The sequence below is a fragment of the Takifugu rubripes genome, chromosome 3 (genome assembly GCF_901000725.2).
Source record: "Takifugu rubripes chromosome 3, fTakRub1.2, whole genome shotgun sequence".
Lineage (NCBI taxonomy): Eukaryota > Metazoa > Chordata > Actinopteri > Tetraodontiformes > Tetraodontidae > Takifugu > Takifugu rubripes.
Genome location: NC_042287.1, coordinates 7,791,719 through 7,804,551, shown reverse-complemented (window position 1 = coordinate 7,804,551; position 12,833 = coordinate 7,791,719). Strand labels below are relative to the sequence as shown.

The following is a 12,833-nucleotide window of genomic DNA, read 5'->3' as shown; positions in this document are numbered from 1 at the left end:
GGCCGCGTCTGTTTATCTTCACCGTGAGTGATTGCTTCAGCCGTGTTTGCGTTACAGTGTGTGTATTATTGCACTCCATTTGGTATTAACCACACACACATAGGCGCCCACATACACACACGCACTGGGCACCACTTATCCGAAGAGGCGCTACGCAAACAACAACTTCGGAGCCAAAAAAAGACTTCTTTTTTTTTTTAAAAAACCAACAAAAAAGCGCGTCAGCGTCGCACAAGACGCGCGACTTCGCCAGCGTTTCAAACACTTTGGCGTCGGGGAATCTTAATTTTTCTACCTTATCGCTCGTGAGTGGAGTTTGCTTTCGCGGCTGGCTCAAGGCCCTTCCTCTTATTGTTTCAATATGTCAGAGCATTGTTTGAATGAGGTCACCCATTACCGACGTGGCCCGGGGCCAGCTCGACTTCAGCTGATTTAATTGAATCTACGACATGAGTCAAATTCAAACAAGCAGAGACTGCTTCGCCGTGACAGCCTCATTACTCCACATTAAGAACTCATTCCAGAATGGTTTGTGACTCTGCGCCTGACAAATGCCGAAAAGGGATGAAATCCAATAAGCGACTGTACTTTTGGGAAGACTACTGCACTTCTGTATGTGCGTGAGAGGGCGGAAACCCGACACTTGTGCTGTTTTGTGTAAATGACGGCGGGTGCCTCCTGGGTTAAAGCGCCGCCGCGCTCGTCATCGGCTGTAATGGAATGACATTTCCCTGTTTAGATGGAGTTTTTTGCCCGAGCGTTACAGATTCAACCTGCTTTGTCACCAAGGGGAGGGGGGAGAAAAATAAGAATGCTGCTCCCCCCCCCACTCTTCCCAACCAAATAACGATGTCTTGGTGACGTCTGAGGCCGGACCAACAAAGGAATCCTTTTCACTTCAGGGTCACATACCGCAAGACGTGATACGAGGCAGAATCCGTATTCCCGGCATCTCGGCCTTGTTTCATCAGCTCACCCCTGAATTTCTCAATTAAGCATACATTCTTTAAGTCCAAGCGTGCCAGCCCCCCCCCCACCTCCCCACCCCCTCACCGGGGAAGGAAACGTGGAGGCTGCGCAGGCTGCGGAGAGGAGATATGGCAGTGTTTGCTCAGGGCTAGGTATCGGGCACCAAAAACAAACATGGCCGCCCTTAATGAGCCTGTTTGCCTGCCAAAGGTAAAGACAGCTGTTGTCTCTCAGCACAATGAAGCAGGCCCCAGCGCCGCTGAGAACACAGCAGCTCCCACGTCCCCATAGTAACTCCCACCGTGTGTGGACTCAAGAGGGAACTTATTATGTCCTCTTTCCAGAAAAGTAGTGAGCAGAATCGACAGCACACGTCGGGAAGGTCCATGAAATGCGCAGGTTTGTTAAATCTTGTCCTCAGAGTGCTAAATGTGACGCTGGCGTGTGGGAGTGCGAGACGGCTGTGCGGGGAGGGGACACGTTTGACTTAGACAAAACACCAGCGGGCGCGCGTGGAGAGCGCGAGAGGTCGGACACTTTCTTTGCATTTGTCTTTGGCCGAAGGAGAAAAAGAATCGCCTCCGGCGAAGAAATGCGCGTTTTCTCTGACATGACTTAAAACAATGGGGCCGTACCTGCGAAAAGGAATCAGCGCAGGCGGCTCTCGGCGCTAATTTTAGAGTTAAGAACAAGAGCGAGGCGACTGTGGGTAAGAGATCGAACATTAAAGGTCCGATTGTGTTTTAAAACAGGGTGACCCCCCCCCACACGCTGCTTTCCTGCCTTTGTTTACAGTACAGTCTGGGCTTTTGTGTGCACTTATGAACTACGACACAGTAAAATGACAGTAAGTGAAAAATGTCTCCCAGGACTAAACACAGAGGACACCTCCGCCGCCGTTATCACGATCATCTGCTGCTCGCATGTTGCCGAAAGAGTCCAAGTCGTTCCAGCCCAACGAAGAGCGCGGCGGACGCGAGCAAATGTAACCGGAGCCAAAGTTAAACACTGGACGTCATCTGTAAACATTTCTGCCTGAGTCACATCAGATAGACTTAAGTATGCACTGGTGGTTTCTGAACAATAAAGACAACCATTCCCAGGACCGCTGGACCTCTGATCCTCAAGCAAATATCACACTAAAAACAAACATATCAGTCAAAAAGACCGTCCATAGTATGTTTAGAAATGTAAATCTACGCCCCTCTGTTGCCTGGATTGCGTGTTTTTACAGCTATATTGCTCCTGGATATGTATTTACATTTAAAATTTGATGTTGTAGGAGTTTTTTTAGGTTGTATTTTTTTTTCCCAGCAAATCCTTAAATTCCTTCCCATCCTGGATTTTCTTTATGAATTGATTGGCTTGCGTTCACTTAATGGGTGTAATGGGATTAAAGGGCCAGTTCAGACGAAAATAACACGGTTCGCTGCGCTGAGCATCTGGGTCGCGATTTAGCAAGTTTGCAAAACACGTGAAAGCAGGTGCACGAGATGTGTCACGGATCACTTTCTAAAAGTGTGTAAACTGTTCTTGACACAAAACACTAGTTGCTCAGTCAGAAAGTTCCCACCTCCAACGTGCAACTGCCCTGTTACACGTGCAAACGTATCAATCAAACCCTTTTATTTCAAAACCGTTGTGATGCAGAATTTTACTTTCAGCATCCTGAAGGTAGAGTCCCTTTATCCCTAAAAATAGATCCTTTAGCATGTTTGGTTACTTGCTAACAAGGGCAGACAGAAGGTGTTGGCAACTAGCTACCCTCCTCTCATCACACTCATGATTCAGCGGATCTCATCATCACCATTTCCAAGTTTTGCTCGGTCGTGAGCAGCAGCTCCTCGCGCGTGCTGAGCTCGGCACATTCTGCTTCCTTTTGCCTCTGTGATTCAACTCTAAGGACAAGTCATCGCGGGACGCTCCTCGCCGTGTCCGGGCTGACGCTCCCGTCCGTGTTTACGTCGCGCTGCGATAAGAGAAAATTGGGCCGCGTTTCGGTCGGACTTCACTTTTTATCGTCCCAGTTTAAACTGCATTCCTGCTTGTTAGGGTAGAAAAGTCCCGGAGGCAGACGGTTGATCCTTCTCCACGCCGCCTCTCGGCATCAGGTCGCTCCCGTTGTCGTCCCTTTTTTTGTTCACTCTGAAGAACCATCGGGTAAAAGTAACGAGCCCGGTCTTAATAAAGCTTATTACATTATGGTGATAATGAAGCTGCAGTCTGGGAATAGATGCACAGTCTTATTTTTGCAGAGGCACCACTCACTTTGTCAGAGGCCAGGAGGATGTTTGGTTTATTTCGACCTCCCTGGATGGAGCTGAGGAGCTATGCTGCCTCTCATTTGTCCCGTAGTCAAAGACGGAGCTGTTAGATTATCTCACTCCCTTTTGTCTATTTATTTACAGCATCAACATCTCTTTTTAGTGCTGCTCAGTTTCCCCTGCGTGCAAGCTGTTGGCAACTTTTTTTCTTTATTTAAAAAAAAAACTCTTTTGCAGGACCTTTCAATTAAATGGCTCGGTGAGAACATTTGTCTTCGTGCAAGGCAACAGGAAATGGTCGAGCGCATCAGATGCGTTCGCCGTCTCTGCTCTTTTAAGTCAGCGATACCCATTTCCTCCATCTGAGGTGTTTGCGTTTGCAGCGTGCAGCTTCCTCACAGTCGTTTTTCTGTTTCGCTGCAGGTCAGCTGGCTGTTTTCCGACGGTGTTGCGTTCAAGGTGGCCAACTTTCTCCTCCACCGGGGCTAAAAGTGCACTAGTCACAGATTATTACTTAATACCCTTTGCTAGTTGTTGGTTGAGAATAAAAAGGCAATTATCTTAATAGGATACGGAGCATAATGACGGAATTAAACGAGTGTGACAGACAGACAAAAGGCCCGCTCTGTCATCGCCTTAGCCCAGCTTTGCTCATTAGAATTAATCTGGCCTGATTAAAAATGCAAATGGCTCAAAGACACTGACAGAGTTTACATGTTTTTATAAAATTTAACTGATTTAATTACATGGAAAATGAAATGGTGGGAAGTGCGATTAAATGCCCCCCCCACACCCGCGTCCTCACCCTCCTGTCAGTCGCTACAGAGAGATGAATATTCTCTCATGCCAAGAAGACAAGGTAATGAGATTAGCCGCACTTCCTCCCGCTCTTTCTCTTTTTCCATCTCTGCCTCTCGGAGGCCGTCGGTGTGGTTCATCGAAGCAGGGAGACGGTTTTTTATTGTTGTAATCGCTCGGAACATTTTGGTCTGGGTCTCAGAAGCACCTACTCTATTGTGTGGGCCGAGAGCCTCGCTAAAATTTAAAGAGTTTCCACCTACAGTACATCTTTTCAGACTCGCACTGTATATGATTTTAGCTGGGGGGGGAACATGTTCTGATTATTCCTGCTGTTGTTTTTCATCCTTGAACAAGCATACATCCAGAGACATCGGCACCGAGGGAGGATCAGAGGTCCTCGCAGACAGATTTAATTACTTTATATTGAATATATGAATATTTCTACCGTTCTTTCGCAAACAGAAGCCATTTCTTTATTTTTCAAGCAGCCAAATGTTTCCGATCAGTCAGCCAGTGGGACACAATGACCTGTTGGAGGCTGTGTTTGCAACCTTTTCGTTGATTTAAGTGGCGACTGACTGGTTTTTACATGCTGAAACGCGCTTGGTGTTTTTGCACCTTTCAGCCGCGGACGCGAGAGCGTGTTGTGGACATCCTGTTTGGGGGGGAGGAAATTGATTTTGTACATAGTGTGAAGTAACAAAGCAAGTGCTGGTTTGGGGTTTTTTGTGTTGTTTTTTTTACACGTTTTCATTTTGTCAGTATCTTATGGAACTTTTTCTGTATTTTCGCTCCGCAGGTCATGACAAGAACTTAGCAGCGTGCGCTAATATAAATGTATTTAGCGTTTTTTCTCTCTTTTCTCTGTCTCTGCCTGCCGCCATCAGGAGCAGCACTGATGCTTTTCAGCCACAACAGGCTTTGACACTGTGAACGCACCGTTGAGAATAAGCTACAAAGCTTTCAGCTCGTATAAAGAAATAAATAAACGCCGTTTATTTTTGCAGCGGGAAGACGCACAGCGCTAAAACTTTGCGTTGACAGGCCAGGATCAATTCCAACTGTGCGTCCTGCACATCAGCAGGCATGTGTTGAAATGGAAAGTATGCTATTGATCTGTGTGCATTAGCGCTGTACTGTAACATAAGCAGCGAGCGGCAGAACAAAAGCGGCACTGTGCGTCACGCCGGAGGAGAGCCGCGCCGCAAAGTGGACATTTAACCTCCTCCAGTCTATTGGCATTCTATTGTTTATCATTTCAAGTCCACGTGTGTGTTTTTCTTTCATGAAAGAATCTCACCCGCCTGCATCTGGAGCTAATTTTGGTTGGCTTGAAACACACAAGCCTAATATACCATTTGGCTCCGCAGAGAGAATGTTTAATGTGGAGGAGTTGGGCATTAAAGTCCCTTTGTCGGAGACACTTGGTAGCAGAGTAGTGAGCCCTCTCATTAGCCTGTGAAGAACACATCCTGGCTACTATTTTCTCCACCTCTCATACTTCCCCTCTGGGGACGGAAACACAATTACTTCATTGTGCAGCATGGCACGGTTCATCACATACTGTACATTTCTGCGAGAGGAAAGAGGGAGCACTGTGTTGGGACGTATGGCTTCATGATGAATATCTTTGGGAGGCTGGGGTCAAAGATCGGCGCGGGGTCTGCTCCGGGGCACAGAATGAATGGGCTGTCGTGTGGAGATCAGCTTAACACATTGTCAACAACGGGCAGCGTCTGTTAGCGTCGTAATCCCAGAGACCTGGACGAAGGCAAGACGCTTTTCCCTAATCGGGTGTGATTAAAGGCTGATTTTACTTAAAACCGAGACATCCTCTGCGATGCGTTGTGTTAAATATATAGAGGAAATTGCCTGTTTATTCATGAAGGAGGGAGCATTACCACAGGAAGACACAATAGCAAAAGAGCAAGCGAGGCGGTTAGCGAGACAGCGCCAGGACCTTTGCAGCAATTGCATCGTTCAACTGTAGACCTGTAACAGCGGTGACAGGAAACATCGTGGTGACAAAGAAAACCCCGAGACGCCACAGAGAAGGGTAAATATAGGCCGCACGAGAGGAGAGTCAGCAACGGTGGAACATCAATGCTCAGCGCCGGGGGCTTTCTGCTGCAGGGCCCAAACTGGAAACCTCACTCTGTCTTGATGTTAGACGTTAGTTTCTTCTTCATTCCTTCCCTGAGAATCGGCCTCCGTTGTTTCTAATTTACGGCCAGCGTCGCCGGCAGCTGCCAGCTTTGTCCCATCGCCACCTACAGCATGTTGCAAACCTCAGAGCAGAGCAGCGCCGCCCATACTTGAGCCACTGAGGCCAAAAACCTTGTCGTGGGTGTCGGTGCAGATTTAGAGGTGCCGCGCTCGGTGTGTGAAACACTTGGTAGCCTGTTGTAGTAAACAATGCTTTTAATTTTTCCTGAAGCTGAAGCTGATCCCGCTGAGCTCACAATTTGCAGCCGACTCTAAGTTTTACCTTAATCTCTGAAGAAGAAGAAGGGAGGAAAAGTTAAAGCGAGGGAAATTTGCAGCGGGAAAACATCTGGGTCCCCTAAAATAATGACAGAATGGAGGCGAGGGGTTTTTTTTCAAGTGGGTGGCTACGAAAAGTATGTGATGACCACAAGAAGCAGCGCTGTAGAGGGAAAACCATTAATTCATTTCCTAGAAAACAGCTCTGTATGTGGAGAAAGTTTACCAGAACAACACTGAGCAGAGATAATTCCTGAAAGAGGGGGCGGCTGAGCAAGAACAGGTGGCACGAGAATCGATGTTTTTGAAAAAGGAGCGTTATGATTGGATTTAGTAGCTGTATAAATGACCTTAATTCATCCATTTTCTGGTAACTGCTGCAGGAGTCTATCGGCTACCTGTTAACATTAATTTAACCTTGGAGAGGTCCTTATTTGCTCAAACACACACCGAAGGTCGTTTAGAGCCACCCTGTTGATGGTCGAACTAAGTTATTCAATGTTGGGCTGCAAAATAAAATCATTTCTTTCTTTCAGCGACTGTAATTTGGGTTAGAAATTGTTATAAAGTAACTTCAGTACATTGCTGGTAAATAGCATTCCAACAGTGAGGATATTAAACCACCAACCAAACCTAACATATTCATATTCTTTATTAAAAAAATCCCTAATTTGTCAATTAGAGCACGCTCAAGACACCCAAATACAGTTGATTTAAACGACGCCAGAGCCATTCATTTCCCCGAACTGAGCTCCACCTACTCAGAATCTATAGATTTTTCAATTCATTTCGACAAAAAATGTCTAGAATCTGATTTTTGGAAACATTAAATAGATCATCAACTAAGTCTTAAACAAAAGAGGTCCTAGAACAAACCCTTGTGGCAGCGAGCGCCCTAAAAAACATTAATCTGAATACATTTATGTAAGAAAAATTCAAACAGGACTTAAGTGAGCATTCAGTAGTATTCTAAGGGGTTTCTTTTAAGTAAAAAAAAGCTTTGTAACTGTACTAGGTATAATTATTACAAGGACAGCTTGGTTTGGACATAAAAAAGAATGTGTTTTATGAAATTGTACTGTCCCCTTTCAAATAAACAAAGATCAAATAAATAAAAGGGGTGTTGAGGCGCGTGATATTTCTGTCAGCATAGCAGACATTTATACTAACGGCCATGACTGCTTGCTTCAGACTCATATTAGGCCAAAACCTCAAATGTGCCGCCTGTCATAAGGAAAAATCAAAGTTTGACCTGCGTGAATCCCCCTGAATTATTCCCAGCATTCGGGCTCTAACGGCTCAGTCCGGATCTGCATCCAGCCCTCGTGGGATGGAAAAATGGCGCCTGCCCAGGCCTCGCCCTCCTGGGTATTCCAGTTCACTCATCTGGGCAGCTCATTAAAGGCTAATTACCTGTAATTAGCAAATCATGTCGCTTTAATGAAGATGTTGAAAGCTGCCGGAGCCAGAAGGACTGGTCTTAATTCTGACTGATGCTGGAGATTAGCGGAGGAGAGGAATTCAATATAGATGGACACCTGAATGTGGTATTAACCTTATTTTTTCTCTGCTGGCCACCTTAGCAGTGTTACACTGTTAATCTAAAGGCGCAGAGTCAGCACTTGGCTGTGTGTTACGCAGCAGGCTAACGGGCTGATGATGACGATGGTGACGAAGCTGTTGCGTGTATGTGTTACTGTAATGTACTCTGTGTGAGTGTGTGTGCGTGTGTGTGTGTGTGTTCCCTGGCGGTGCGGTGACTGTTTAATCCGGCCCGGTGGCACGCCGCTGGCCCGGCTAATCACAGTGTGTCTGTAGGAGTTCGCTGAGCCATGGGTGCACGCCGCCGCTAACAGCGCCTGACAGACTCATTAGAGAGACCTGGCACTGAGCTAGCAAGACACACACATACTCTGAAACACACACACACACACACACACACACACACACACACACACACACACAGTGGGAAAGCCACTCAGATGCACAGACATTTGGATATTCCACAATTAAACACCTCTGCTTCTCCCCCCCTTCTCCCATTTACACACACACACACACGTACGCGTGCACGTGGCTGATGGTGAGAACAAGGCTGACGGTGACCCCTCACAGTTGTAGGCCAAACACGAGAACGGGGAGAGCATCTGCGGAAAAAAAGGAGGGGGGGGGCTTGATGCAGCCACACTTCCTCTCATCCAACAGCTGTATTTACACAGGCAAATGCTGCTTTCTCAGGTTAATTGCCTGCAGTCAGGAGATCATCTGCACCCTGTTGACAGCCTGAAGAGGATAAAAATCAGCACGATAAGGGTTTATTGAACTGGTGCTCCATTTACGGTCCATTTAAAGTTGCACTTTTCAACATTTTCACCCATTTTTGGTGGCGCTTTTGTTTTATTTTCCAAGCATCGAAACCTCAATCATCAAAATAAAAAAAATAACAATAAAAAAATCTTAATTACGTGTGGTTAGCTGAGTTGGGGAAAGAGCTGCTCCGGACAGAGAGGCTGAGAGCGTCTCTGTGGAAACATTAGGTTCGGCTGAATAACAGGTGAATGCAAAGCAGGTCAGCGCATAGTCAAGTATAGGCCTGCCAGCTGTTCCCTCCCTCTGCTCTGTCATCGCCGCACAATGGCCACACACACACACACACACACACACACACACGGGTATGAGCGTGCGTGTACACACACACATGTTGTCCTTTTAGCTGTGTTTCTCGTTGCCAGCTCTTGAAACATTTATTCAGCTGCTAAATACCCTCCTGTACAGCCCGCGAGGCAACTTTCCGTCCCCTTCAAAGTGGACAAAGTTGAGTCGACGGACATTTTTTAAAGTGCTGCTGTTGCAGCCGCCGCGCGTCAGGCGTCCATGAGGGTGTCACCCAACGCCAGGAGACACCGAAACGGGTCCAGTTTAAAACCGCGCGGTAAGATGCGTGGCTGGTGTCAGTGCCCCCCTCCCCCGCTCGCCCCAACTGTCCGTCATCATGACAAGTTTTCCCGACAACCTTGTTTCACCTTAGCTTATTCTCTGGGTGCACCCGTAAAGGGCGAAATTTCTCTGATTCTCTGCTTTTTCTCTCTTCATCATTGATGTGCGTCATTTCCTCCCCCCACCCCCACCCCCACCCCCTCCCTCTCTCCAACACAAGGCTGTGACATTGAGGGAATGTGATGTGATGTATTGTAGTGAAGTGAATAATGTATTCTGTGAGGATTGTAGAGAGCACGTAGAGCAGATGGCAGCAGGTTGATCTTGAGCGTGTGTGTGTGTGTGCGTGTGTGTGTGTGCGTGTATGTGTGCGTGCGTGCCCGTGTGTGTGTTTTAATGATGATAGTGTGTATATGTGTATCTTGTGTGTACTCGCCCTGAATGGGGGAGGGGAGGGGAGAGAGGGCGTGAGGAGAAGGGTGGGGGGAGGGGAATGGGGGTTGGTTTGTATGTGGGCCTATGAGATCCTCCTTTGTGAGATAAAACATGCAAATTGTGGACTATTTTAATGCATTTTTTTCCTACCAGAGCCCCCAAGCCTTAATCCCTAAAGCAGTCGAAATGAAAATAGTATATGTTTTCTTTCAAAGTCTCCCTCCCTCCCTGCTTTTTTAGTCCCTGATAGGACTTTACAACCACCAGCTGTCTAGGAAAACACGATCCTTAGCGCAGAAATTTCTCTGTGCCGCAGTTACGGCTGAAGACGGATGATTGTATCCAGATTGCGTCAAGCTTTTTAAGCCCAAAACAATGCGTCTGAGTGAGCGCTGGTAAAAATGTCCATCACCCAAACAAGGCTCGATGCTGGTCTCGATGCGGAAGGACATATAAGTTATGCGCATTCATAAATGCGCGCGCGTGCTAAGGGGCGATGCCCCGGATTACAGAACTACAGCAACTTTATATTTCTCTTTCCATGTTTGTTTGTGCATTTTGTACACGTTAAATATGCCCAAGAAATCACAATTTGTGTCAGTTTGTTGGTGGGTTGATAACAAAAATGGAGTACCGCATGGCACTGAGCTGGGCCCAGGAGGGATTTTTGTCAAAACAGTAATATGTGGTTTGATCAAAATGGCAGAAAAATGTGTTGCACTATTATTCCGTCACTTTTGCTGGCAAATGTATATATGAAGTAAGTATTAACTTAAAAGTGGGCTGTAGTCATGCTGTATCTCAGTGTTTGCATTGCTTCAAAAACCTCCTGCTAATTTCCATTCTGCTGTCCTTGATGTGTCCTGCAGTAGCGTTAGAATAACAAAAACCATCCCATTATATCTCGCTTCTATGCCGACGATGCGCAAACGTAGGAAAGTGAGGAACACAGCCAGTGATTTCCTTCTCCAGTGAATCAGTTGATGTCAGGAGGATTTTCTCGTCTTCTGAAGGCTGCTTTAGAGCACAAGAAACAGAAACAAGAAAAAAAAAAGCTTTTACAGTCTTGTCTATTTTAGATCAGGGACAGTGAGCATAATGGAATAAATGTATTTAAGTATTTGAGCGGGCTGATTTGGCCTCGCTGGGATGGTTGATATTGTGCTTGAGAAGAATTGCGCCCAAGGCGATTCATTAGCGGTAAATAATTGAGCAGCTCGGATAGTGCTAAGGTGAAATGTCTGTTATTATTTTATGGAGTTTGTGTTTTAAGGGCTTTCCAGTTTAGAATATTAAAAATGCACAAGCCTTTCCTCAAATTACTCACTCGAAAGATTCACAACGGCCGCCGACGATTAGCAATTTATCTGCTGTTATTTTCGAGCTTTGAAAAATATTCCGCTCCTGCAAGATTAATTCTGTTGTGGCTTCTGGGACTGGTTATTTAGTGTAACAGGCTTTTACTCTGTGTTAATGCTTATTTACCTGATTGAGACATGTGAAGTATGTCAGCACTGTGCTGCACGTCGTGCAGGTTTGCTGTTTTTCCACTTGCACCATTGTTTTTATTTATTTATTTTATTTATTTTCTTCTAAATGAAGAGAGAATATGCACAGGTGTGGGTTCGGTCACCTTGACCTTGATTCTAACCCTTCATCTGAGGGCCAAGAGACTGGGCACAGGGGACTTAGTTAACTTGCAGATAACCTAGCATGAAGACAGCAATGCTAACTGTGTCACCACTTGTCCCCATGCAGCAGGGGGTTGGGGGGAGGGGGTAACTGAGCTTCCAACCGGGTCTGAGGCTTGTTAGTACTATGAATAACACTGTTTTATCCATAGATCTTCCAGCAGCAGTCTGCAAGGCTAATAAACAGTTTACCTTGAACCATCGGACAAATTTAAATGTGCTAATATTATACAACAATATAATACAACTCTCTGTGTTGTCACCTTTACACTCTGGTTTTCCTGTGATGCAGCTGAGGTTTTTTTTTTAATTAAACATCTTTTCACCCCCACTCACCGCCAAACAAATTGGACATCTGAAAACCTCACAGCATTGTCTGCAGGATAAATGAGCAGTGGGTTCAGCCCACGGTCTGTGGTCTGCACTCGAGGACAGATGTCCACAGAATAAATTGCGAGATGTTTACCGCTGGAATAAAAGGATCAGCTTTTCATCTCCGGGACGAAATACTGTCAGCGGTGGCCGGGGTTGTCCCTGTAACAGCAGGTGGCGCTACGCAATAGTTTTTGTTTTATGCTTCGAACAAACATGATCCAGAGTCACCGGGTGGCTCGTGTGACTGAACCGTGGACGGGGTCATTTTTATTTGCTTGTCTCGGGAGATGGTGCGCTCTAGATGCACCCTTTAGTCTCCAGACCACTGACTCAGCGCTGGTCCCCAGCCCACCCCCCCTCGCGTATGTGCTTAATGTGTGTAAGAGACAAGGGAGGTGGGCACAGGGAGGAGGCGTGTTCGGGGCTCATGTCAGCTCATTAACCTCCATTCTTCACCTCGCCGTGTAAGTTTCATGTTGCCACTCCTCCCCTTGTGCACGCGTGCTGGGCGTGGGGGCGTGGGGGGGGGAAGCAGATGACGGGGCATTTAGGAGGGAGGCGGTGGGTTTGGGATTGACATGTTCCTTTTGCCCTGGTTGAACCCCGTAAAACTAAAGTCCTGCCATCTTGATTTCTTCCCCACTTTTGTCGTTTCTGTCTCTCCTCTTTCTCTCCCTGCTGTCTCTCTCTAACCACAGGCCCGCTACAGTGTGGGTGAACGAGGGGTTAGGCTCCACACTGCGCCCCCTGCAGGCATCAATCCAGCTAGGAAAAGACTGCCCATTGCTGTGGTGAGATACAGTAGCAAAGCCCCTGACTGGCGTCACCCTCATCTCTCACCCTTAAAATTTCATTTAAAAAGAGGGACCTCAGGGTC

The 12,833-nt window shown here is 46.6% G+C and overlaps 1 protein-coding gene across 3 annotated transcripts in view; it reads left to right on the top strand.

Annotated features, from left to right (window-relative positions):
- LOC101061934 (thymocyte selection-associated high mobility group box protein TOX-like) overlaps positions 1-12,833 on the top strand; it is a 55,604-nt gene that overhangs the window by 9,734 nt on the left and 33,037 nt on the right. For 2 of the 3 annotated variants that reach the window (XM_011602368.2, XM_011602367.2), the window contains exon 2: positions 12,655-12,747. The exons of the other annotated variant lie outside the window; for it this stretch is intronic. In XM_011602368.2, coding sequence (XP_011600670.2) covers positions 12,655-12,747 — 93 coding nt within the window. The remainder of the gene's footprint in view (positions 1-12,654; positions 12,748-12,833) is intronic. 3 annotated transcript variants of the gene reach the window in all.